Source organism: Scyliorhinus torazame, chromosome 5 (genome assembly GCF_047496885.1).
Source record: "Scyliorhinus torazame isolate Kashiwa2021f chromosome 5, sScyTor2.1, whole genome shotgun sequence".
Taxonomy (NCBI): domain Eukaryota; kingdom Metazoa; phylum Chordata; class Chondrichthyes; order Carcharhiniformes; family Scyliorhinidae; genus Scyliorhinus; species Scyliorhinus torazame.
Genome location: NC_092711.1, coordinates 96,047,449 through 96,075,244, shown reverse-complemented (window position 1 = coordinate 96,075,244; position 27,796 = coordinate 96,047,449). Strand labels below are relative to the sequence as shown.

General features: G+C 47.5%; 1 protein-coding gene and 1 long non-coding RNA gene across 3 annotated transcripts in view; one reads left to right on the top strand and one right to left on the bottom strand.

Annotated features, from left to right (window-relative positions):
* Positions 1-5,073: 5,073 nt before the first annotated feature.
* Positions 5,074-17,401, bottom strand: LOC140419046 (uncharacterized). Of its 2 annotated transcripts, none has more exons than XM_072502771.1 (3): positions 17,147-17,401; positions 12,834-12,917; positions 5,074-8,534 (listed from the first exon to the last, which is right to left on the bottom strand). In XM_072502771.1, exons 1-3 carry the CDS (start codon positions 17,168-17,170, stop codon positions 8,325-8,327), a joined length of 318 nt encoding a protein of 105 aa, XP_072358872.1. In that variant the 5' UTR covers positions 17,171-17,401; the 3' UTR covers positions 5,074-8,324. The 2 variants fall into 2 exon arrangements, with proteins under 2 accessions (XP_072358872.1, XP_072358871.1); XM_072502770.1 differs by lacking the exon at positions 17,147-17,401 and adding an exon at positions 14,321-14,401.
* Positions 17,402-18,249: 848 nt separating this feature from the next.
* The window catches only part of LOC140419044 (uncharacterized), a 37,116-nt gene continuing 27,569 nt past the window's right edge, over positions 18,250-27,796 (top strand). The window contains exon 1 of the long non-coding RNA XR_011945501.1: positions 18,250-18,342. This is a non-coding gene — a long non-coding RNA (uncharacterized lncRNA). The remainder of the gene's footprint in view (positions 18,343-27,796) is intronic.

The following is a 27,796-nucleotide window of genomic DNA, read 5'->3' as shown; positions in this document are numbered from 1 at the left end:
CCGAACAGACGCCGGAATATGGCGACTAGGGGCTTTTCACAGTAACTTCATTTGAAGCCTACTTGTGACAATAAGCGATTTTCATTTCTTTTTTCATTAAATGTGTTTTCTGTCAAATTCAAGGTGATATCATGTGACCGTTTGCAATAATACAAGGAGGAGCCTCAGGAGAGAACAGTGAAAACCCAGGGAGAATTCAATCACCAGTCTGGATTTGTATTACGGGGAAATAGTCTTAACATACGGATAAGAGGAAAAAGATTGCCAAAAACATTAACATTCATTTGCATAAGTAGGTATTTTGAGAACCTTTTTCACATGATGGTCTGGTCAAATCTTCGGCCAGTAAGCTATAATCAGTCTTGTAATGTCAGTAACTGAGTCCTTAGAGTAGAGACCCGTCCGCTCCCAAAAACCCTGCTCAGACACTGGGAGCATAGTGGGCTAATAGTCTAATTTCTCTGGTCAGCTGAGCAAATTCCCGGTGGGGTTTACCTGCTGAGGAGGTGGAGATGCAGAAAGTTCATTAATGGCCTTCCTCTTGATTTTATTGGAAAAGTAGAGATAAAATCGCGCGTAACTACTTCCCGTACCAGCCTCCCCGAACAGGCGCCGGAATGTGGCGACTCGGGGCTTTTCACAGTGACTTCATTTGAAGCCTTTTTGTGACAATAAGCGATTTTCATTTCATTTCATTTCCACTTTCTCTGTTGGGAAAGTGGCTGTGCAGTGGATTAACTAATGCACCACCCTCTCTCATTTTTGGGGAGTGGGGGTGCAGTAGATTAGCGAATGCTACTCCCTCTCTCTTTTCAGGGGATGTGGGGGGGGTCTGGATTAACTAATGATCCCCCCTCTCTGTTGGGGTAGTGGGGGTATAGTGGATTAACTAATTGCCCACTATCTTTTTTGGTGAGGTGGGAGTACAGTGGATGAACTATTGCCCTGGTCTAACTTTGGCGTGGTAATGGGGGTACGGTGGATGAATTAATTCCCTCCCTCTCTTTCCTGGGGTAATGGGGATACAACGGGTTAGCTAATGCTCCTCCCACTTTCTCTGTTAGGGAAGTGGGGGATTTTGGATTATCTAATGCCCCTCCCTCTCTTTGTCGGGGCAGTGGGGATACAATGGATTAACTGATTCCCCTTCCCTCTCGTTGTTGAATAAGTGGGATTAAAGTAGATTAAGTAATGCCCTCCACATTTTTGTTCGGGAAGTGGGGGTTCGGTGGATTAACTAATGCGCCTTCCCTCTCTTTGATTGAGCAGTGGGGGTACAATGGATTAACCAATTCCACTCCTTTCTCTTTCCTGGGGTTGTGGGCGGCACAGTGGGCTAACTAATAATCCCCCTTTGTTTGTGAAGTGGAAGTGCAGTAGATTATCTATTGCTCCAACGCTCACTTTATTGGGTAGTATAGGGGTATAGTGGGTTAACTAATAACCCCTTCTCTTTACTGGGGAGTGGACATAAAATGGATCAACTAGTGCCCCACTCCCTCTCTTTGTTGGGGAAGTGGGTATAATTTGGATTAAATAATGCCCTTCCCCTATCTTTGTTGGGACAGTTGGAGTACAGTTGATGAACAAATATCCCTCCCCCTCTCTTAGTTGGGGAAAACTAGTACAGTGGTTTAAGTGACAAACAGTCATTGGACTCGGAACGTGAGCTCTTTCCCTCCCTTAAGATGCTGCCAGACCTGCTGAGATTTCCAGCATGTCCACTTTCGCCTCAGTGGTTTAAGTAATGCTCCTCCCTCTTTCTTTGTTGGGAACGTTGGGGTGCCGTGGGTTCACTCATGCCACTCAGCCTCTTTCTGTTTGGAAGTGGGGGTACAGTAGATTAACTAATGCCCCCATTCCTCTCTTTGCTGGGAAAGTGAGTATAGTGCATGAATTAATGCTCTCTCCTTTCTCTTTGCTGGGAAAAAGGGGGTACAGTGGATTAGCTAACGCCCCTCCCTCCCCTTTGCTGGGAAAGTGGGGGTACAGTGGATCAACTCACGCCCCCACTCTCTTTGCTGGGGATGTACATTGGGTTCACCCATGCCCCTCCCTCTATTTGTTTGGGAAGTGGGGATACAGTTGATTCACTTATGCCCCTCGCCCTCTCTTTGTTGGGGAAGTGGGGGTACAGTGGATGAGCTAATGCCCCTACCTCTACCTTTTGATTAAATAATGCCCTTCCCCTATCTTTGTTGGGATAGGGCGGGTACAGTGGATTAAATAATCCCCCCTCTCTCAGTTGGGAAATTTGGATACAGTGGTTTACCTAATGCTCCTCCCTCTCTCTTTGCTGGGAAAGTGGGATTCACTCATGCCCCACGCTCTCTTTTTCTCTTTTTGTTTGCAAGTGGGAGTGCATTTGGATTAACTATTTCCCCCTTCCTCTCTTTGCTTGGAAAGTGGTGGCAGAGTTGGGTTCACTAGTGCCCCTCACCCTCTCGATTTTTGGGAAGTGCGGGTACAGTGGATTCACAAACGCAACGTCCCCTCTCTGTGTTGGGAAGTGGGGGTACAATGGATTAAGTAATGCCCTCTCCCTCCCTTTGCTGGGGAAGTGGGGTACAGTGCATTAAGTAATGCCCCGCCACCTCTCTTTGCTGTGAAAGTGAGGGTGCAGTAGATTCACTAATTCCGCTGACCCTCTCTTTGTTTGGGAAATTAGGTACAGTGGGTTCATTAATGCTCCGCTCCCTCTCTTTCATGGGGTAGTGGGGGACATTGCATTAACTCATGCCCCCCCCCCCCTCCCCTTTCGTTGTGCAATGGGGTTAAAGTAATAATAATCTTTATTATCACACTCCGGCACCTGTTTGGGTACACAGAGGGAGAATTCACACAATGTCCAATTCACCGAACAAGCACGTTTTTCAGGACATGTGGGAGGAAACCGGAGCACCCGGAGGAAACACACGCAGACACAGGGAGAAAGGCCGGGGTACACTGTGTTCACTCAGGCCACTCACCCTCTTTTTTTAAGGAAGTGGGGGACAGTATATTCTTTAACGCCCCTCCTCTCTCTTTCTTCGAGTAATTTCGGTAGTGTGGGTTCACTAATTCCGCTCACGCTCTTTGTTTGGGAGGTAAGTAGGATTAGTTAGTGGCCCTCCGCCTCTCTTTTTGGTGTAGTGAGGGTACAGTGGGTTAACAATGTGTCTTTCCCCATCTTTGACCCTGAATTCAGTTTCCAGTGGGGGTGGTGCAGCAATTTAAAGCTGACATCAATTTTAAAGGGATGGACAATGAGCGAAGCAGGAACACCGAGATCCACATGTGACGTCTTGATTGTCTGAAATGGGGAATTGTCCGATTTCTACTCAGTGGGAGGAAAGTCAATGAAGATATTTTGCTGAATCCTGCAGTTAATGTGTCTCATTCTGCCACACACCAAGGTTTTTCAGAGCTGCGAGCACTGGTTTTACAATTCTTGGTCCAAGACCTGTCCAACTCCGTGTCTTATTAAATAGGCCTAATCGAGCAAAGTGGAAGCACCATTAATTAAGCGGTTGTGTATTGAAATCACATTTGGAGAAAAAAAACGTTATTATTTTTCTTGCAGATTGAAATGTTAGTAATAGATGGTCATTGACATGAATGAACGGTATCCATCAGATCGAGGGAAATGTTCACAAAACTGGGTTTACCGCTGGATTTATCAACCGTCCTGTTGATGATCTTCAAGGGGATGGCTTCATGTCCCACCACACAGGAGTAAGAAGCGCCGCTGGCCCACTCCTCCGCTGCAATGGATAACAGGCTGTACATGAAGAAGGAGCTATTGCCGTTCTCCGCCATCACCTCGGTGTTCTTGTAGTTCCCGGGACTCACCGGCTTGTCATTGACGGTCCACTTGACGAAGATCTCTCGGGGGGAGAAACCTCTCACTAAGCAGCTGAGGGAGACGAATCTCTGAGCGGAGACGTCTTCAGCCGAGGGCAGGAGGACAGAGACGGACGGTTCCCGCGGATTTGGGTCCGCAGAAAATGTACAATAAATGTCAATAAAATGGGGAATTCGGGAGACATTGGAACCGCGGGTCAGATGTGAGAGAAATGTGTTTCGTGTTGGATTTTAAACGTTTCCCTTTTCCACTTTGGGATCTGTCCGGTTTCCCACTCGGGGCAGAAGTGGCACAACCCTTTCCCCCTGAGAATTTACTGGGTTGGACGGAAACGCTTCAGAAAGTGTACAGCACAGAAGCAGGCCATTCGGCCCAAATGTTGTCTGTTGGTGCATAAATTCCACTCCAGATTCCCCCTACCTTACTCCCTGAGGATTAGCAAAATGAAAATGCAACACCTTATTATGAAACGGAGGGATACAATAATAAGTAAGTAGAGGCCAATGACCTGTTAGTGTCCATTACAATAGATGTATTAGCAAATCATATAGAAATATATAAAGCATTTAGAAATATAAAAATATAAAAGCAGAGTCAGCACGGTTTCATGAAGGGCAAATGATGGTTGACAAATTTATTGCAATTATTTGAGGTGACAACAAGCAGCCTGGAGAAAGCAGAATCAGTAGTTGTCACCATCTGAATTTCAAAACAGCGCTTGATAAGTGAGCGCATTATTGTCAAGTTTTGGGATGAGACTAAAATAGGTCGGAAGGCAAGTGATGCAGATGGCATAAAGAATATACACAGGGATGTAGACAGGTTAAGTGACTGGGGGAAAACTTGGCAGATGGAAGATAATGTAGGGAATGTGAGATTATGTATTTTGATACGAACAATAAAGGACTTGGATATAATTTAAATGAAATCTGCAGCAACGAGGTATTTGGGGGTCCTCGTGCAGAAATCAAAAAAGGCGAGTATGCAAGTTCTAAAGGGAATGGAATATAAGAATAGGGAAGTCTTGCTGAAACTATACAGTGCACTGGTTAGGCCACACCTGTTATATTTTGAACGGTTTTGGCACTCTTATCTAAGGAAGACATATTGATTTCGAAAGCAGTCCAAATAATCCCGGGTGTGGAGGGAATATCTCATGAGGAGGGTGAAGTGGGGTGTCCTCAGATAAGACCCCATGAAGCCGGATAGCAAGGATAACACCAGAATAGTTCTACATAAGTTTGTTTATTGAGTATTGAGACTAATCATATGAATTATACCCTGTAATCATTATTAACCATTAAACACGCATTTTTAGAACAAAGCAGTAACAAGCATTTAAACTCTTGCTAAAAGCAGTGGCTGCAATGCATGAATTAAGCTGGCTAATTTACCGATGTTTTTAAGACAACAGAAATAGACAGAAATAGTGCGTTCAGCAATAACACAGTTAGATGAATAATCAATTCTTATCAGTGGCCCCAACACCTTATCTCAGACAAACCATGGTGTAAAGAGGAACCAACGTCAACATCCTGCACCCAGATGGACAATGAGGTGGGCAGGAACTGGCTGAGATAAGCAACATGGGAATGCGAGCAAAGCCAAACATATCGGATAAAGTGTCCTGGTAAACAACATGTGGCAGGATGTAGTTACATCATGAGCTGATCACAGTCATCATGTTGCTTAAAGTAAACATCATTGTTCAAAATAAAATTGACAGCTCCAAGGATTGGATCAAGCCCAACTGGGGTGGGCGATTGATTTTTGGAAACTTGTATAATTGTGGCGCTTGTGCCACTGTAAAATAGAATGGGTTTATCCAAATCACTCTCCCTCATACATTGACCAAGCTTGGAAAAATAAAGTCGTCTTAACCAGAGTTGATGTGTCTGCAGGTATTTGTATACAGCTGAGCTGTAACTTAGAGGGAGGAAGCCTACCTAAAAGTCAGCTCAATACTCAGTCCATGAAAAGGCTCCAACAGAGGGGCTGAGTAGATTGGGCCAATAATCACGGGAGATTTGAAGAACGAAGGCGGCCTAAATGAGACATAAATAATTCTCAGAGAGTTTGACAGGGTAGATGTTGAAAAGTTGCTTTCCCTTGTGCAAGAGTCCAGGACCAGAGGATATAATCTCAAAGTAAAGGCAGACACGAGGCGCAATTTATTATCTCAGGGTGTAGGGAATTGGCGGAATTCTTAAATGAAGAGCGAAGTAGGGGTGTGGTCTTAAGTATGGTCAAGGTTGAGAAGGACAGATTTTTAATCAGTAAGGAAGTCAAGGGATTTGGGATTAAGGCGAGAAAGTCGAATTGAAAATCAGATCAGTCATGATGTAACTGAATGCCGGCAGTCTCGATGGCCCAATGACCTACATTTCCTCTTACGTCTGATAGTCGACGGTCTTACTCCTTGGAAACCCAATATCATCGCTTTCAGTTCATTATTCTGCAGTCTACAGGGTAAGAGTATTTAGTTATGGAATTACCCATCAAAGTAGACGAGAAATAAATTGAATACTAAATATTGCCTGTTGCACTGACAGTATAAATAGACACAATGACTAATTTGTTGCTCCAATCTAGGCGCACAACTATTTTGTTACGGATCGAATTTCTCAAAGGAGTTGGCAGGTCCTGATTCTCCCTGTGTCTGCATGGGCTTCACCCCCACATCCGAAAGATGTGTAGGTTAAGTGGATTGGCCTCGCTAAATTGGAAAAATATATAATTCGGTACTCTAAATTTTAAAAAATGACTGTGCTGTTGTCCTTGTTTTCTGGTCTTATGCACGTATCCGTGTTGGATCCAAGCTCCCGGATTATCTGTCTTTCTCTCCGGGTAAGATTCTGTTTGTCTCTTGTATTTCACTGTGACAGGCCAGAGACCTGATTGAAGGGATTCAAACATGGGAGTTCTGGGAAAGATGGACAAGGATTTGGGAGGTGACAACATGTTCAAAGAGTTTAGAGAGGAGAGGGAGGTTGAAGATGGGGCAGTAATTTGTAAGGTTGGCAGGGTCAAGGGTTTGTTTTATTGAGGAGGGGGTGATGATGGCAGATTTGAAGAACAGAGGGACAGTAGCTGAAGAGAGAGAAATGTTGACAATATCCATGGACACAGTTGGCTGATCAGTAGCTCAGTGGGAATAGGGGCGATGGAGCAGGAGCTGGTTCTCATGGACAAGATGAGCTCCGAGAGGGCATGAGGGGAGATGGGAGAGAAACTAGAGAAAGATGTGGGTTCAGGGCTCGGGAAAGGATGAAATTTAGAGACAGATTGATCCGGTGGGCTTGTGGAAGGGAGGGAAGCAGCAGAGGCAGCTGATCGGATTTACTCAATCTCAGTCACAAAGAAGCTCGACAAGCTCCTCACTTCTTGTTGGAGGTGAGGGTGGAAGAGACAGGGGAGAGCGAGAGTACTTCAAAAGGAACTAACTTGTGTCAGAGTAATTAAAAAGTTTCAACACACTGTATATATGACACAAATCTAATTTATTTGACTTTTAGACAGAATATTAGCCCCAAAAATGGGCTGGAATTGTTATCAGCAGAAAGAGACCCAAATGAACATGGTTCAGTCCTGAATGTGAGGAACAGCAAAGTCCAATCACTATGGTTACTTGTGGCCTCGTTGGTGACTCAGCAGGTGGGATAACTGAGTGAATCCCTTCCCACACTCGGAGCAGGTGAATGGTCTCTCCCCAGTATGAATTCGATAGTGGTTCTGCAGGGTGGATGACTGAGTGAATCGCTTCCCACACTTGGAGCAGGTGAATGGTCTCTCCCCAGTGTGAATTCGCTGGTGTGTGGAGAGAGCGGATGACTGAGTGAATCCCTTCCCACACTTGGCGCAGGTGAATAGCCTCTCCCCAGTGTGAATTCGCTGATGTGCAATGAAGTGAGATGATCGTCTGAACCCAGTGCCGCAGTGAGAGCACCTAAACGGTCTCTCGTCAGTGTGAATACGTTGATGGCTCATCAGATTCCCAGAATGTTTATAGCACTTCCCGCAGTCTGGACATTGAAATGGTCTCTCATCAGTGTGAACTCGCTGGTGATTCAACAGGTGGGCTGAAATAGTAAATCCCTTCCCACACTCGGAGCAGGTGAATGGTCTCTCCCCAGTGTGACTTCGCTGATGTGCAGTGAGGTCAGATGATCGTCTGAACCCAGTCCCGCAGTGAGAGCAACTAAACGGTCTCTCGTCAGTGTGAACAGGTTGATGGCGCATCAGTTCCGCAGAACTTTTATAGCACTTCCCACAGTCTGGACATTGAAACGGTCTCTCATCTGTATGAACTCGTTGGTGACTCAGCAGGTGGGATGACTTAGTAAATCCCTTCCCACACTTGGAGCAGGTGAATGGTCTCTCTCCAGTGTGACTGCGTCGATGAGTTTCCAGCTTGGATGGGACAGTGAATCCTTTCCCACAGTCCGCACATTTCCACGGTTTCTCCTCAGTGTGACTGCATTTATGGCTTGTGAGGCCTGATGATTGACTGAATCCTCGTCCACACACACAACACGTGTACGGTTTCCCCGCACTGTGAATGATGCTTTTTCCTTCCATGCTCAATGATATTCCGCTGATATTCAGGATATGATAAATTGAGGACTCTGTCAGATCCTGATGTGATGCTTGGTTTCAGTTTCTGGACTTTGAAGCCTCCCCTTCGAACACCCTGTGAAACGGATTCAAAACAGAAAATAGGGAGTGAGAGTGAACCCGCAAAAACACAAAGGCAGGTTGTGAAATTGAGCTGAATGAATCTGGTCATTTGTGGGGCCGGCACTGGAAAAAGTGACCATGAAAACTGCTCGATTGTTGTAAAAACCCAACTGGACTCTTTGGGGGGGGGAGAGAGAAAGAGGTGAAAAGGGATTTTGTATATCTACAAGACATATTAAGAGAGCAGTTGGCAAAGCAAATTCGATCTCGAGTTTCATAAACAGTAATATTGACACCAAAACTATGCTTCTGGTGGCACAGTGATTAGCACTGCTGCCTCACAGCGCCAGGGACCCGGGTTCAATTCCGGCCTTGGTGTCTGTCTGTGTGGAGTTTGCACATTCTCCCCATGTCTGCGTGGGTTTCCACCCGGTGCTCAGGTTTTCTCCAACAGTCCAAAGAAGGGAAAGTTAGGTGGAGTGGCCTTGATATATTGCCCCTTAGTGTCCAGGGATGGGCAGGTTTGGTGGGACCTTGGGGTTACAGGGACAGGGTAGGGGTGTCGCCTAGGCAGGGTGCCCTTTCAGAGAATCAGTGCAGACTTGATGGGCCGAATGGCCTCCTGTTCTGTGGGAATTCTATGGTTCTAATTCTATTCTATGAATCTTTATAAAGCTCTGGTCACCACTCTTCAGGAAGGATGTGAAGGTTCTTGGAGAAGGTGCAGAGGAGATTTCCCAGAATGGTTCCAGCAAAGGAGGTTGAAGGGAGATTTGATTCAGAGACACAAGATTATGCCAGGTTTCCATCGGGTGGACAAAGAAACTCTGTTTCCATTCACTAATCGTACAAGCAGTCGGGACACAGATTTAAAGTTTGGGGTAAAACCTGGACTGAACGATACAAGATCCTGAGGGGTTTTGACAGGGTGGATGTGAAGAGGATGTTTCCTCTTGTGGGAGAATCTGGAACAAGGGGACCACTGTTGCAAAATGAGGGGTCACCCATTTCAGATGGGGATAAGGATTTGTTTTTCGCTTGAGGGTCGCAAGACAGGGGGTGTCATAGTACTTTGCACTGCTGCCTCACAGCACCAGGGACCTGGGTTCAATTCCCACCCTGACTGTGTGGAGTTTGCACTTTCTTCCCGTGTCTGTGTGGGTTTCCGCCGGGTGCTCCGGTTTCCTCCCACAGTTCAAAGATGTGCAGATTAGGTTGAATCGGTTAGGATTGTATTCGCTGGAGTTCAGAAGAATGAGGGGGGATCTCAGAGAAACTTTTAAAAAGTGGGTGGCGCAGTGGTTAGCACTGCTGCCTCATGTCCCCGAGGACCCGGGTTCGATCACAGCTCCGGGTCACTGTCTGTGTGGAATGTGCACATTCTCCCTGTGTTTGCGTGGGTCTCACCCCCACAAATCCAAAGATGTGCAGGGTAGGTAGATTGGCCACGCTAAAATTGCCCCTTATTGCAAAAATAAAAATTGGGCACTCTAAATTGATGTTAAAAAAAAACAGGGCGAGTCAGAGTAGATTCAGGAAGGATGTTCCCAATAGTGGGTGTGTCCAGAAATAGGGGTCGCAGTCTGAGGGTGCGGGGTAGACCATTTAGGACAGAGATGAGGAGAAATTTCTTCACCCAGAGAGTGGTGAGCCGATGGAATTCATCACCACAGGAACTAATTAAGGCCAAAACATTGCATGTTTTCAAGAAGCAGTTAGATAAGCACTGAGGGTGAAGGGGATCAAAGGATATGGGGGGGGGGGGGGAGCGGGATTAGGCTATTGAGCCTAATCAGCTCTGATCGTAATGAATGGTGGAGCAGGCTCGAAGGGCCAAATGGTCCCTGGTCCATGGTAGACTGGTACAAAAGATGGAAGTCACACGGGATCAGGGGTGAGCTGGCAAGGTGGATACAGAACTGGCAAGGTCATAGAAGGCAGAGTAGCAGCAATGGAAGGGAGCTTTTCTGATTGGAGGGCTGTGACTAGTGGTGTTCCACAGGGATCAGTGCTGGGACCTTTGCTCTTTGTAGTATATATAAATGATTTGGAGGAAAATGTAACTGGTCTGATTAGTAAGTTTGCAGACGACACAAAGGTTGGTGGAATTGCGGATAGCGATGAGGACTGTCAGAGGATATAGCAGGATTTAGATTGTTTGGAGACTTGGCCGGAGAGATGGCAGATGGAGTTTAATCTGGACAAATGTGAGATAATGCATTTTGGAAAGTCTAATGCAGGTAGGGAATATACCGTGAATGGTAGAACCCTCAAGAGTATTGAAAGTCAGAGAGATCTAGGAATACAGGTCCACAGGTCACTGAAAGGGGCAACACAGGTGGAGAAGGTAGTCAAGAAGGCATACGGCAGGCTTGCCTTCATTGGCCGGGGCATTGAGTATAAGAATTGGCAAGTCATGTTGCAGCTGTATAGAACCTTAGTTAGGCCACACTTGGAGTATAGTGTTCAATTCTGGTCACAACACTACCAGAAGGGTGTGGAGGCTTTAGAGAGGGTGCAGAAGAGATTTACCAGGATGTTGCCTGGTATGGTGGGCATTAGCTATGAGGAGCAGTTGAATAAACTTGGTTTTTTCTCACTGGAACGACGGAGGTTGAGGGGCGACCTGATAGAGGTCTACAAAATTATGAGGGGCATAGACAGAATGGATAGTCAGAGACTTTTCCCCAGGGTAGAGGGGCCAATTACTAGGGGGCATAGTTTTAAGGTGCGAGGGGCAAGGTTTAGAGTCGATGTTCGAGGCAAGTTTTTTTACACAGGGGGTAGTGGGTGCCTGGAACTCGCTGCTGGAGGAGGTGGTGGAAGCAGGGACGATAGTGACATTTAAGGGGCATCTTGACAAATATATGAATAGGATGGGAATAGAGGGATACGGACCCAGGAAGTGTAGTAGATTTTAGTTTAGACAGGCAGCATGGCCGGCACGGGCTTGGAGGGCCAAAGGGGCTGTTTCTGTGCTGTAGTTTTCTTTGTCCTTTGGTCTCCTCCTGCTCCTATTTTCTACGTTGCTCCGTATCTATGCATGTAAATGGTCCAGGAGGTGTGAGGAAGAATGGTTTTACAAAGCCAGTGGCAATGACCTTAAACTTGCTGCCTATGACGGAGTTTGGAAATAGACACAAAAGACATAAAAAATATATTTTTTTTTAAATTGGATAGAAACCTGAGAGAAATAAAGCTGTGAGGGTACAGAGACAGAGCAGGAGAATGACTCCGACTGGATTGCTCCAGACAATAATATTTATCAGTGTCACAAGTAGGCTTACATTAACACTGCAATGAAGTTACTGTGAAAATCCCCAAGTCACCACACTCCGGCGCCTGTGGTTAGCACTGCTGCCTCACAGCCCCAGGACCCGTGTTCGATCCCGGCCCTGGGTCACTGTCCCTGTGGAGTTTGCACATTCTCCCAGTGTCTGCGTGGGTTTCACCCCCAACTAGGGACACCCACCTGCGAATGTAGCCGCGGAAAAGGGGCAAACAGTCTGGTCAGATGACCCCCTAGGTCGCCCACTGCCTGGACCTATAACTGACGTGCTTGGCCAGGCCCAGAAGCAGGTTCAGCAGGAGGGAAGTGGCTCTGGTTCGCGAGGTCTTCGGCCCAAGTAGGACTCAGCAAAAACACAGTCCGTGCTCCCACCCTGGAACGACCACCCAATGACCTCCTACCTGCTGGTGTGTGGGGTCTTCAGTCCGGGAGGGGGCTCAGCAAACACACTGCCCACTCGAACCCCCTGTCCCGGGACAAGCACAGCGGATAGAATAAGGAAGGTTTTATCCTTGCTGAAGGCAGAAGTTATCAGTTGGGAAGAATGGGCCGGGCCCTCAACCCGGGAGAGGGGCCAGCAACACGCAGTCCAAAGGGCTTTACTCCCACCTTGTTGTTGAAGTCGCCTCATTGTTGTTGTTCTTCTCTCCTTCCTTCTATCCCCTCTCCTTCCTCCAGACAACTCAGCAGCAACCAGCACTGAAAACAGGCAGCAAACTGAGCAACAGCAGCAGAGAGAGAGAGAGAGAGAGAGAGAGAGAGAGAGAGAGAGAGCAGCAGCAACAGCAATAGAGAGAGAGAGAGCAGCAGCAACACAGAGAGAGAGAGAGAGAGCAGCAACATCTGCAACAGAGAGAACAGCAACAGCAGCAGCCACTTTTCACCACAGCAACAACCTCGCAACACCAAAGTCTGCAGTGGGAGTGCCAGCTTCGGATTGGCCATGCTAAATTGCCCCTTAATTGGAAACAAATAATTGGGTAGTCTAAATTTATCATTATTAATAATAATAATAATACTCACGTCTATCACAATTTCAGTGTTTTCAAGTTTAAAATCTCCTGCTGCAACCTTCGGCTGGAAAGATATCAGAAGCTTTGGAAGCAGCTGTCAAAGGAAATGACAATGGTCAGAAATGCTAGTCGAGGTTAGAAATTAAGAGCAGAGAACATTTACCTTGGTTTGAGTTGCTGGGTATAAATCCTCCCCTAACCCCCGGTAAAAGCACTGTGAATTCTATGATAATCTATGAAAAGGAGTTTCCAAAATCCATCACTCTTCGAGTCCAGGATAGAAATTCCAAACATTCTCCCCCCCCTTGTTGCCAGTCCCAGGATTACTTTAAAAAAAAATTTAGAGTACCCAATTCATTTTTTACAATGAAGGGGCAATTTAGCATGGCCAATCCACCTACCCTGCACATCTTTGGGTAGTGGGGGTGAAAGCCACGCAAACATGGGGAGAATGTGCAAACTCCACACGGACAGAGCCGGGATCGAACCTGGGACCTCGGTGCCGTGAGACAGCAGTGCTCATGTCCCAGGATTATTTAATGCGGGTTCTACATGCTTTGGAGGCAGTTCAGTGAAGTTTCATTTGTCTGATTCCTGGGATGGGAGAGTTTGTTTTATGGAGCAAGATTGAGCCTGTTTGGTCTGTACCGATGGAGTTCAGAAGAATTAGAGGTGATCTTATTGAAACATCTAAGATTCTGAGGGGTTTTGCTGAAAGAATATATTCCCACATGGGGATCCAAGAACTAAGGGGGACAATTTAAAGATAAGAGTTCTCCAATTTGATACTGAGATAAGAAGAAATGTCTTCTCTCAGAGGGTCATCAGTCTGTGGATAAAAGCAAATTACTGCAGATGCTGGAATCTGAAACAAAAACAGAAAATACTGAACAATCTCAGCAGGTCTGACTGTATCTGGGGAGAGAAAAGGGAGCTAACGTTTTGAGTTTGGATAACTCTTTGTCAAAGCTGAGTTTGTGGAATTCTCTTTCCCAGAGAGCAGTGGCGCTGGGTCAGAGTATACTCAAAGCTAAGTTAGTCTTTTGTTATCGACTAGTGAGTCAAAGGTTTTTTGGGGAAGGCAGGAAAATGCAATTTGGATCTGCCATGCCTTTATGGAATGGCAGAGCAGTGTCAATAGGCCGAATGGCCTGTCCCTGCTGTTAATTCTGATGTTATTATTCTTCTGTTCTTTGGATTGCCACACATGGCATTCCCACCTCCCCCCTCTGGAGAGGCCTGTTAATCATGGAGATAATGATTTTCTTTCCTGGTTATCGGATCCTGAAGCACCGCCTCTGTTACGTCATCAAGATGGCCCCTCAGCCGGAGCTAAACAAAGATGGCGGCCGTAGATCTGGGCCTGATACCGGATAAAAGCTCCGCAGCTACAAACGCGGATTTTTCAGGGTCTTATTCCGGCCTTGTGACCAGCAGGGGGTGTTTATGAAGCCTTCACTCCCTCCCCTCCCGGCTCCATTCCTCCCTCCGCCTCACCGAGTCTCTCCGCCCGAAACAGCCGTTCCCGCACTCGCAGACGTCCGAGCAAGTGACACTGCGCATGCTCTGATACAGCCCAGCATTGCGTCTGCGCAGTGGGCTCCTGGGGCGTGAATAGGGCACATTCACAGCCGCAGGGAATGTTGGGTAACCGCTGCACCATTGAAACTGTAAACAGTCAATACAAAATAACTTGGGTTACCAATTTCTAAAAATAATCAAAAAAATTATTGTCAATAATAATATTCCGCTGATCTCCATTTCTCAAAATGATTAAATGCTGCTCTCCTGTGGAACAATGCAGAACTTAAGTTTTTTTTTCCCAATGGGCCTTCCTCTCTCCTCCCCAGAAGATGCAAACTCTTGTTGGGTTCAATTCCAGAATCAGTAATTCTTCCATCTTCTTCCCTCTTGCTCGTGATACTGAATGTTGAGTGTTTTCTGGAATGATCCAGCACAGATGGAAGTCACTCGGCACATCGTATCTGTACTGATTCTGTACAAGAGCTACCACTTTTCTGGTTAAATTCCATTTGCCACTGTTCTGCCCATATGACCAGCCCATCTGTTTCATCCTGTAATTTAAGGCTTTTCTTCTCGCCAGTTATTACACCAACAATTTTCCATCTGCAAACTTATTGATCATATCACCTACCTTCATGTATTTCAAGTCCTCTATTTTATATATAATTACTATTGGTGGCTGAGGATGCACCAGGATCTCCAACAGCACCTCAACCTGTGTTTCTTTCCTGTGAGACAATCGAGATTTAATAGCTCTGGAGAAACAATGCTGAAAAAGCGGATGTTCTGGCCAAGGCTAATAACTGGGTGCTGCCTTCTCGGTCTCTGAATTTACTCGACTCAAGTTCACTCCCCACTTATGTGATAAGCATTGACCATAATGACTGGCAAGAGTTTGCTGCCAATCAGTCACTATCATGACAACGTGCGCATCAAACAGCATCATTAGGGCGGCATGGTAGCACAGTGGTAGCACCAGGGTCCCGGGTTCAATTCCCGCTTGGGTCACTGCCTGTGTAGAATCTGCACGTTCTCCCCGAAAGGTGCTTGTTAGGTGAATTGAACATTCACCTGAACAGGTACTGGAGTGTGGCGACTAGGAGATTTTCACAGTAACTTCATTGCAGTGTTAATGTAAGCCTACTTATGACAATAAAGATTATTATATTTTTTTTATTGATGTTCTTGCAAAATATTGACCTGCTTTATTTTAATTGATAATTACTTTCATAATGGAGATGTCACTGTGAAGAATGTGTCAGTCAGTGAGGATTAATCAGCATTTTCTAATTGGAGATGTTAACCAGAGGAACCGTTCAGACACTGAATTGTAGAGTTTTTTTACAAAAACAACTTAGGACTGAAGTAAAAATTCATAATTTTATTGTTCACCAGTTTCTTTGGGAGTTTTTAAATCGAAGGATAAGTTCACAGATGATGAATTCAAAAGGGACCCTGCCATCACAAAAACCAACATATATCTTGAAGATTAACTCCAGCCAGTTAACATTAGGAGGAAAGTAAATAATAATAATCTTTCTTGTCACATAGAGGCTTACATTAACACTGCAATGAAGTTACTGTGAAATGCCCCTTGTCGCCACATCTTGGGGCCTGTTCGCGTACACTGAGGGAGAATTCAGAATGTCCAAATTGCCAACAGCATGTCTTTCGGGACTTGTGGGAGGAAATCGGAGCATCCGGAGGAAACCCACACAGACACAGGGAGAACATGCAGACTCCGCACAGACAGTGACCCAAGCTGGGAATCGAACTGGGACCCTGGCGCTGTGAAGCATTCAGGAGCATTAAGGTTCAGACAGGATAATACCACTAGGAACAATAGAGAAATAACAGAAATATTAAATAATTACTTTGCATCATTGTTTCCCAAGGAGATAGAACAGGTCAACAGGACATTGAATGATGAGGTGATTATTGATTACACTAATCAAACTCAAAGGGGATAAAGCCCCTGATCCAAATGGATTACTTCCACGTATTTTTAAAGATTCTAGGGGAGAGACATTACTGCTCATATTTAATAATTCATTAAAAATGTTCAGTTCTAAATGATGGGCAGCTCAGTAATGTAATTCCTATATTTAAAATGGCGGACAGAACATGCCCAGGAAATTATGAAACAATTAGCTTCACATTGGTAAATAATTGAATCCTGAGTAAAGGAAGGAACTTTTAAAATCTGGGAAAGATAAACATAACAATGAATAGTCAATATGGATTTCAAATGGGAAAATCTTGTCTGACCAAAGTTACGTGTTTTGCTGCTTGTGCGAGTGCTGCTTATCATTAGGTGTAAGCAACCTTCCTCCCCAATGAGGTTGCTGAGAATTCCATTGATTTGAATGGTATGATTAGAGTCAGAGAGTTTTTCCAGGAGTGAAAGAGGCGCTTTGACCCATCGTGTCTCCCCCAGCCATCAAGCACCGATTTACTCTAATCCCATTTTCCAGCACTTAGTCTGTTGCCTTCCATGCAATGGCATTTCAAATGCTCATCTAAATACTTCTTAAATGTTGTGAAGTTTACATTCTCTACCACACTTTCAGACAGTGAGTTCCAGATTCCCACCACCCTCTGGGTGAAAACGTGTTTCTTCGCATCTCCTATAAACCTCCCTGCCATTACCTGAAATCTATGCCCCTGCTTATTGACCCCTCCGGTAAGGGGAAAGCTTCCTCCTATGCCCACTGGTTATTGACTCTTCCACGCAGGGGAAAGGGTCCTTCCTATTCACGCCATCTATTCACCACTAATTCACTGAATAATTTTATATACCTCAATCAGGACCGCCTCAGCCATCTCTGCTCCAAGGAAAACTCCCAGCCGATCCAGTCTCTCTTGTTAGCTGAAATACTCCAGCCCAGGACATCCTGGTGAATCTACTCTGCATCCTCTCAAGTGCAATCACTTCCTTCCAGAACTGCGCACACTACTCCAGCTGTGGTCTAACCAGCATTTTATACAGCTCCATTATAACCTCCCTGGTCCTATATTCTATGCCTCAGTTAATAAAGACAAGTATTCCATATTCCTTTTTAATCACCCTATCTATTCTGTCTTCAGGGACCGATGGATATGCTCACCAAGGTCCCTCTGATCCTCTAGGGTCCTACCATTAATTGTTTATTCTCTTGCCTTGTTTGCAGGTTCTTTACCCAGCGTGAAACCGCAGGCTGACGGTGTGCTGTGTAAAACCTAACATTCCACAGACCCCACTTTCCTGCAACAACATGAAGAATCCGTTTAAAGCCACAAACAGAAAGGTCCAATTTTCTTCTGGAGTTGAGACAAATCAGTTTTCAAAATGATGCAGAGTTTCAGCCAATGAGGGAGATCCGCTCTCAGCCCCGCCCCCCATTCCCTCCGATTGTTTGGAGGACCAGCCGTTCCCGTTGGGTCCTCCACTCCCGCCTCCTATTGCAATTGGCCCGGAGCTGCCGTCAATCACTCCCCGGACATGACGACCGTATGCGCAGTGCCTGGAGTAGCTCCGGTTGTTTGGAAATTCTCAGTCGATCTGATACCGCCGGGTATGTCATGAGGGAGGGATGGAGCTGGCGCATGTGTCGGGCGGCTTCATAAAAACCCCGTCCAACCCCCGATTCCGAAGCTGAACTGGTGAAAGCTGCTTGGGCTTTTCCCTGACACAGGCCCGGGTGGACGAAGTGTGGGACTGGGCGCGTGCGTACGGAGCGAGCCCGCTCTGTCTCTGGACATGAGCCGCACTGCGCATGCCCACATCACAATGGGCAGTGATTGACGGCAGCTCCGGCTCAATAGGAAAAGGGGGCGGGACTGGAGGACCGAGCGGGAGCGGATGGTCCTCCAACCATTCGGAGTGAATGAGGGTGGGTGGGACTTCGAATGAAGCATGCGCAGTGCGGGTAATGGCGATGGAGAGATGATTTTATTTCGGATCCACAAAGGATAAGAGGAATATTGTGCAACGCAGGGAGCGATAGGTGTGGCTGGTGGGTGTAAAAGTTTTTTAAACATGTTGTGCAAGCCCATACCCGGAAAAACCTAGTTATCGCATTTCACGGAGCGGGAACGAGAGGGTCTGGTGATCGGTTCGGAATTTCGACCGCCATCTTTACTCGGGACAATGAGCAGTAGAGCGCATGTGCGGCCGCCATGTTTGTTGGGGGCAATATTTTCAATTATTGGGAATTGCTCAGAATGGAGACAACCTGGCCAGCAAACTGCATTACCCTTTGTCTTGGTACTTGACCTCCCATTGCCCCGGTTTTCACAGACCCAAATATCTAATTGCTGATCAGTGTAGCAACAGAGAAGGAAAGAAACAAGCAAATTCTGCTCCATGGATCCCACAAACTCAACAGATGTCTGATCCCATGTGTGGCTCTGTTCAGCCACACGGAGACCCATGTCAGAAAAACACAACCCTAGGGGCGGCACGGTGGTGCAGTGGTTAGCACTGTTGCCTATGACGCTGAGGATGTGGTATCGATGCTGGCCCCTGGTCACTGTCTGTGTGGAGTTTGCACATTCTTCCCGTATCTGCGTGGGTCTCACCTCCACAACCCAAAGATGTTCAGGGTAGGTGGATTGGCCACGCTAAAATTGCCCCTTAATTGGAAAAATAAATTGGGTACTCTAAATTTATTTTTTTCATAAGAAAATCTTTTCCTACAGACAGAACAGACAAACATTTCTTCTTCCACATTCACAGGCCAATGATATTCAGGTCCTGATGAATGGAGTGACTCTGTTAAATCTTGATGTGAAGTTTGATTTGTGTTTCCATCTGTAAATCCTCCCCTTGTAATATCCTGAAAAAGAAGTTTATAAAAGTAATCACTAGGGGCAGGCACTGTGGCTCAGTCGTTAGCCAAGGATCCGGGTTTGATCCCAGCCCTGTGTCACTGTCCGTAAGGAGTTTGCACATTCTCCCTGTGTCTGTGTGGGACTCACTGCCACAATCCAAAAAGATGTGAAGGGTCGGTGAATTGGCCTCGCTAATTTTTTTTAAAATTAAAAATAACCGAATGCCATCACTGTCAATCCAGGAAAGAAATTCTGAACAGATAATTCTAGTTTCTCTGGAACATTTTTCCCCGTCCCACACACTCTCCCTCCTCCCTGGGCTGAAATCCAAACCCATCTCACCATCTGCATCATTTCTTTCCTCCACTCCCAGTTTTCTCCCTCCCTCTCCTCTGCCTGGGTTCAGTTCACCAGCTCCTGTCTGCAGACTGACAATAAAATCAATGGGTCTTATGGGGGTTTGGGGCCTCCAGCGGGTGTTTGTGAATCCTCCCTGCCCACCTGTCAGGGTTTCCTTCCTTGCCAGAGATCAGAGTCCTCATTGATGATTTGAGCCGAAACTTGAACCACATTAATTGGGGAAAAAATATTTTCATGTAGGTTCGCGGCTCCACAAAGTGTTTCCAACTCCTCCCACCCATCGCCTTAACAGGTTGACGCATTTATTTGTCTGACGAAAAGAATGGTCTCTGCTCGCACCATGGTTAGCACTGCTGCCTCACGCTGCCAAGGACCCGTGTTCGATCCCAGCCCTGGGTCACTGTCCGTGTGGAGTTTGCACATTCTTCCCGTGTTTGCGTACGTCTCACATCCACAACCCAAACATGTGCAGGGTAGGTGGATTGGCCATGCTAAATTGCACATTAATTGGAAAAAAATAATTGGTCACTCGAAATTTATTTGAAAAAAGGATTGTCCCTTTTCTTTTTTTAAAATATAAATTTAGAGTACCCAATTCATTTTTTACAATTAGTGGGCAATTTAGCGTGGCCAGACTTCCGGTTGCGGCAGGGATGAGCTAGACGCACATTTCGGCGGCTCCAGCTCCGACGGAACTTCGGGCTCTTTTAAGAGCCCCAATGGGGACTTGGACGGCCGTAAAACCCGGTGCGAGGCGCGAGGGAAGGGAGTCCCCCCCCGAACGACGGAGGGAAAAACCGGCGGCGGCGGCTGCAGCCCGAAGAATCTGCAGCCAGAAGGTCAGGGAGTGGAACAAAATGGCGGCGGAGAAACCACAGGTGACATGGGGGCCTGAGCAGGACGAGGTGGTGAGACGGTGCGTGGACCTGCTGAAGAAGGAGGTAATGACCCCGTTGTTACAGGCAATTGAGGGTCTTAAGGAGACTTTAAAGACCCAGGAGACTGAACTTCGCGTGGTGGAGCAGAAGGTATCAGGTATTGAGGACGAGGTCCTGGGCCTGGCGGTCAAGACTCAGACGCACGAGGCACTTCATAAAAAGTGTGCTGATAGGATTGAGGCCCTTGAAAATGGAGCGCGAAGGAAGAACCTTAGGATACTAGGTCTCCCGGAGGGTGTGGAAGGAGTGGACTGTGGAGCGTACGCAAGTAAGATGCTGAGCTCACTGATGGGTGCTGAGGCCCCTGCGGGCCCCATGGAGGTGGAGTGGGCAAATCGGATCCCGGCGAGAAGACCAAAAGCGGGAGAACCACCGAGGGCGATAATCGTGCGATTCTACCGCCTTAAAGACAGAGAAGAGGTCCTGAGATGGGCTAAAAAGGTGCGGAGTAGCAGATGGGAGATTGCGGTGGTAAGGATCTACCAGGATTGGAGGGCGGAGGTGGCGAGAAGGAGGGCGAGCTTCAACCGAGCCAAAGAGGTTTTGCACAAAAGGAAGGTGAAGTTTGGGATGCTGCAGCCGGCAAGACTATGGGTCACGCATCAGGAGAGACACTATTATTTCGAGACGGCGGAGGAAGCATGGTCCTTCATCAATGAAGAGAAACTGGACCGGAACTGAGGGACTGATGCTGCAGGGAACTGTTATTGTTGTTATTATTGTTTTTGTTAATGGGATGGTGAAAGTTAATCGAGAAGTAAACAGGGAAGGGGGAGGTCACTGGGGAAATGTGGGCGCCGGTGAGGGGAGAGGCGGGACATAGTCAGAGAATGGGGAAGGAGAGGGGGAGGGGAAAGGGAGCTGCGCCATAAGAGGCGGGTCAGGTAAAGGGATGTTCCCGTGCCAGAAAGAATAAGGCGGGAAAACAGGCGCAAGGCGGATGGGAGTTCCCTCACACCGGGGGGGCCGAGGAGCGAGCAGGAGTAGCCGGGGTCAGTTGAAGTCAGCTGACATACGAAAGTGATATGGGGGGAGCAATCAAGCTAGATAGGGATCTAGCAGGGGGGGGGGGGGATCTAGCAGGGGGGGGGGGAGGGGACAACTGGGTTGCTGCTGCGGAAATCCAAAAGGAAATGGCTAAAGAGAGGGTGGTCGGGGGCGGAATGCGACGCTGGGGGAGCGAGCGGGAGCGCAGAGGCAGGATATGGGACTGGCCTAGAGAAGGTAATGGCTAGTCGACACGGGAGGGGGGCAGGTAGCCCCCCAGTGAGGCTGATCACGTGGAACGTGAGAGTCCTGAATGGACCGATAAAAAGGGCCCGAGTGCTCGCGCATTTGAAAGGACTAAGGGCAGACGTGGTTATGCTCCAAGAGACGCACCTAAAGGTGGCGGACCAAGTTAGGCTAAGGAAAGGATGGGTGGGACAGGTGTTCCACTCAGGACTTGACGCAAAGAACAGAGGGGTGGCCATTTTGGTGGGGAAACGGGTAGCATTTGAAGCAAAGAACATCGTAGCAGATAGTGGAGGTAGATATGTAATGGTGAGTGGTAGGCTGGAGGGAATGGAGGTTGTGTTGGTTAATGTGTATGCCCCAAATTGGGACGATGCGGGGTTCATGAGACGGATGCTGGGGCGTATTCCGGACCTGGAGGCAGGAAATTTGATTTTAGGAGGGGACTTCAATACGGTGCTGGACCCGGGGCTAGATAGATCCAGCTCAAGGACTGGAAGAAGGCCGGCAGCGGCCAAGGTACTTCAGGGGTTTATGGACCAAATGGGGGGAGTGGATCCATGGCGATTTCTTAGACCCAGGGCTAGGGAGTATTCCTTCTTCTCCCACGTCCATAAAGTGTACTCCCGAATAGATTTTTTTTGTTTTAGGAAGGTGGTTGATCTCTAGGGTGGAAGAAGCTGAATACTCAGCCATAGCGGTTTCGGATCATGCCCCACATTGGGTGGACCTGGAAGTAGGAGAGGATAGGGAGCAGAGAATACTCTGGCGATTAGATGTGGGACTGATGGCGGATGAGGGAGTGTGTGCAGGAATGAGGGGGTGTATCGAGAGATACCTGGAGGTCAATGACGACGGCGAGGTCCCTGTGGGAGTGGTCTGGGAAGCACTAAAAGCGGTGGTCAGAGGAGAGCTGATTTCTATTGGGGCCCACAAAAGCAAAACAGAGGCCAAGGAAAGGGATAGATTACTGGGGGAGATTTTAAGGGTGGACAGGGAATTTGCAGAGACCCCGGAGGAGGAGCTGTACAGGGAGAGGAGACGACTCCAGACCGAGTTTGACCTTCTGACCACCAGAAAGGCGGAGGTACTGTGGAGGAAGGCACAGGGGAGGAGGTATGAATATGGGGTAAAGGCTAGTCGCCTGTTGGCGCACCAACTGCGAAAGAGGGCAGCAGCGAGGGAGATAGGAGGAATTAGGGATGAAAGGGGAGACACTGTGCGAAGGGCAGGAAAGATAAATGAGGTGTTTAAGACCTTTTATGAAGAACTGTATAGGTCTCAGCCCCCAGAGGGAGAGGAGGGGATGCGGCAGTTCCTGGACCAGTTGAGGTTCCCGAAAGTGGAGGAGCAGGCGGTGGCAGGCCTCGGGGTGCTGATTGAGGTGGACGAGGTTATTAAGGGACTGGGAAGCATGCAAGCAGGGAAGGCCCCGGGGCCGGACGGGTTCCCGGTGGAATTCTACAGAAAATATGTGGACTTGTTGGCCCCGTTGATGGTGAGGACGTTCAATGAGGCCAGGGAAGGGGGGACACTACCCCCGACAATGTCGGAGGCGACGATATCGCTAATTTTGAAGAGAGACAAAGATCCGATGCAGTGTGGGTCCTATAGACCTATTTCACGATTGAACGTGGACACCAAACTGCTAGCAAAGGTGCTGGCATCGAGTATAGAGGACTGTGTCCCAGGGGTGGTGCACGAAGACCAGACAGGGTTCGTAAAAGGGAGACAATTGAATGTCAACGTGCGACGGCTATTAGGGGTGATAATGATGCCCTCAGTGGAAGGGGAGGCAGAGATAGTGGCGGCAATGGATGCAGAGAAGGCATTTGATAGGGTGGAGTGGGAGTATTTATGGGAAGTGTTAAGGAGGTTTGGGTTTGGGAACGGATTTATTCGCTGGGTTACATTACTTTATGGTGCACCGACGGCAAGCGTAGTTAGAGGTCGACATAGATCGGAGTATTTCCGATTATATAGGAGAACAAGACAGGGATGCCCACTGTCTCCATTGTTGTTTGCGCTGGCAATTGAACCTCTGGCCATGGCGCTGAGAGACTCCAGGAAATGGAGAGGGGTGACTAGAGGGGGAGAAGAACACCGAGTCTCGTTATATGCGGATGACCTATTGCCATACGTGTCGGACCCAGCGGGGGGGATGATAGAGGTTATGCGAATCTTGAGGAGGTTCGGGGAATTTTCGGGGTATAGGTTAAACATGGGAAAGAGTGAATTATATGTGATACACCCAGGGGACCAGAGTAGAGAGATAGAAGGCTTACCGCTAAGGAAAGTGGAAAGAAACTTCCGATACTTGGGGATTCAGATCGCTAGGAGCAAGGGAACCTTGCACAGACTTAATCAGACACGGCTGGTAGAACAAATGGAGGAGGACTTTAAGAGGTGGGACATGCAGCCTTTATCGCTGGCGGGCAGGGTGCAAGCAATTAAGATGATGGTCCTCCCGAGGTTCTTATTTGTATTTCAATGTCTCCCTATTTTAATCACCAGGACCTTTTTTAATAAAATAGATAGGAGCATTACGAGCTTTGTGTGGGCAGGGAAAGTTCCGAGAGTAAGGAGGGGGTTCCTTCAGCACAGTAGGGACAGAGGAGGACTGGCACTACCGAACTTGGGAGATTATTATTGGGCCGCCAATGTGGCAATGATACGTAGATGGATGATGGAGGGTGAGGGAGCGGCGTGGAAAAGGCTGGAGAGAAGGTCCTGTAAAGGGACGAGTCTAGAGGCGCTGGTGACGGCGCCGCTACCGTTCTCACCGAAAAAGTACACCACAAACCCGGTGGTGGCGGCAACACTGAACATATGGGGACAGTGGAGGCGACAGAGAGGGGTGCGGGGAGCCCTGGTGGGGTCCCCTATCAGGAACAACCATAGGTTCGTCCCAGGGAGAATGGATGGAGGATTTCAAAGCTGGTACCAGTTGGGAATTAGGAAGGTGGGAGATTTATTCATAGATGGGACTTTTGGGAGCACTGGAGGAAAAGTATAAGTTACCCCGGGGGAATTTCTTGAGATATATGCAGGTGAGGGCGTTTACTAGACAACAGGTGAGGGAATTTCCGCGGCTCCCGACACGGGATACAGGACAGGGTGCTTTCAGGGGTGTGGGTCGGAGAGGGCAAGGTGTCAGAGATTTATAGTGAGATGAGGGAAGATGGGGAGGAGTCGGTGGGCGAACTAAAAAGAAAGTGGGAAGAAGAATTAGGGGAGGAGATAGAGGAGGATAGGTGGGCTGATGCCCTAAGCAGGGTAAATTCCTCTTCCTCATGCGCCAGGCTTAGCCTGATTCAATTTAAGGTGCTACATAAAGCACACATAACGGGGGCAAGATTGAGCAGGTTCTTTGGAGTGGAGGACAAATGTGGGAGGTGTGGCGGGAGCCCGGCAAACCACACACACATGTTTTGGGCGTGCCCGGCACTGGAAGGGTATTGGAAGGGAGTGACGGGAGTGATTTCGCAGGTGGTGAAGGCCCGGGTCAAACCAGGCTGGGGGTTAGCTCTATTTGGAGTTGCGGAAGAGCCGGGAGTGCAGGAGGCGAAAGAGGCCGATGTCGTGGCCTTTGCGTCCCTCGTAGCCCGGCGCAGGATCCTACTCATGTGGAAGGAGGCAAAACCCCCTGGACTGGAGGCCTGGGTAAACGATATGGCAGGGTTTATTAAACTGGAGCAGATAAAGTTTGCCCTGAGAGGATCGGCTCAAGGGTTCACCAGGCGGTGGCAGCCATTTCTCGACTACCTAGGGGAACGTTAGAGGGAAGACGGATGCCCAGCAGCAGCAACCCAGGGGGAGGGGGGGGCGGGGAGGCAGTTGAGTATAGGTCAATAGAGTACGAGGTTTTGTTACTTGTATATTATTATTATTATTATTATTGTTAAAAAGTTTTAAAATTTCTGTTTTGTTACTGTTATCGTTTCGCTTGTTTTGTAAGCGGGAAAAATGTTGCTCAGGGAAAAAAAATTTCAATAAAATATATTTTTTTAAAAATAAATAAATTTAGCGTGGCCAATCCACCTACCCTGCACTTTTGGGTTGTGGGGGTGAAACCCACGCAAACAAGGGAGAATGTGCCAACTCCACACGGACAGTGACCCAGAGCCGGGATCGAGCCTGGGACCTCGGCGCCATGAGGCACCAATGCTAACCACAGCACCACCGTGCTGCCCGATTGTCTCTTTCCTAATGTTCACAATTAAAGGGGTGGGTTCCCCAGGAGATGGCTGACATTTCTGGGGGCAGTAAATTAATAATGGACAGAGATATGTCTCGTGTTGTTACATGGTACAGATTAGATATATTATTTACCGTTCTGTAATAAAGTAAACGTATTATTATTTCTCGCCTTGTAATATAAGACTGTAGTTACGTTATAGATTTCCAATCATCTCTTCCCTCAGAGCGTTGTTAGTCTTTGGATTTCTCTTCCACAGGGACCAGTTGTATCTGGGGGTCAGTGAATATATTGAAGCACAAGTCTGACAGATATTTTATTGACAATGGAGTTAAGGGTTATGGGGAACAGGTAGGAAAATAGAGAGAAAGCTGAGATGAGGGATTTCTTCACTCGAGGATGTGGTGAAGCTTTGGAATTCTCTACCCCAGAGGAATGTGGAGCCTCAGTCATCAGGTATGTTCAAGACAAATATTGACAGGTTTCTAGATATTGAAGATATCGAGGGATATGTGGATTGTGTGGGGAAAATGGTGCTGAGATCGATCAGCCAAGGATCTCATTGAATATTTGAGCAGACTCGGTGGGCCGAATGGCCTACTCTTGCTCCTATTCTAATCTCTGTGTCCTGGTCAGGAAGCAGTGAGCTGAGCTTGGATCTGTCAATCAACATGAATCAGCACCTTCAGGAGAATTGGGAGGGTGAATATTAGATACAGCAGAGTGAGAATGGAGGGAGAGTGTGGGATGGAGATTTACAGACTCTGGAGAACAAGATGTTCGGAATGGACTTTCCAATTAAATACTAATTTGATGTCAATTATCCAATAGAAGCCACTGATACATAAAGTGGTTACAGGTGGCACTATTTGTTCATGGAGATTTGTGTGTGAAGTGGGATCAAAGAAATAAAGGTGTTTGTGGAGAAGCAGAGCTCTTGCCTCCTTTATTCCACAGCAACGGGCAGCACGGTAACACAAGTGGATAGCATTGTGGCTTCACAATGCCAGTGTCCCAGATTCGATTCCCCGCTGGGTCACTGTCTGCGCGGAGTCTGCACCTTCTCCCCGTGTGTGCGTGGGTTTCCTCCGGATGCTCCGGTTTCCTCCCACAGTCCAAAGACGTGCAGGTTAGGTGGATTGGCCATGCTAAATTTCCCTTAGTGTCCAAAAGGGGTAGGAGGGGTTATTGAGTTATGGAGATAGGGGGAAGTGAGGGCTTAAGTGGGTCGGTGCAGACTCTATGGGCCAGATGGCCTCCTTCTGCACTGTATGTTCTAACCAAGAAGCTCGAACAAAAGAGAGGAAATAATGTTCCATAGAAACTAGATATGAAAAAAAAATGAAATGAAAATGAAAATTGCTCCGAATTTCTTTGAAGAGATAACAAATAGGTTAGACCAAGGAGAGCCAATGGATGTTATCTATCTTGACTTCCAAAAGGCCTTTGATAAGGTGCCTCACGGGAGACTGCTGAGTAAAATAAGGGCCCATGGTATTCGAGGCAAGGTACTAACATGGATTGACGATTGGCTGTCAGGCAGAAGGCAGAGAGTTGGGATAAAAGGTTCTTTTTCGGAATGGCAACCGGGGACGAGTGGTGTCCCGCAGGGTTCAGTGTTGGGGCCACAGCTGATCTCTTTATATATTAACGATCTAGATGAAGGGACTGGGGGCATTCTGGCTAAGTTTGCCGATGATACAAAGATAGGTGGAGGGGCAGGTAGTATGGAGGAGGTGGGGAGGCTGCAGAAAGATTTAGACAGTTTAGGAGAGTGGTCCAAGAAATGGCTGATGAAATTCAACGTGGGCAAGTGCGAGGTCTTGCACTTTGGAAAAAAGAATAGAGGCATGGAGTATTTTCTAAACGGTGACAAAATTCATAATGCTGAAGTGCAAAGGGACTTGG

Bases quoted from the DNA above. Each gene is read 5' to 3' on its own strand.
- LOC140419046 (XM_072502770.1), bottom strand. From the start codon at position 8,422: ATGGAAGGAAAAAGCATCATTCACAGTGCGGGGAAACCGTACACGTGT.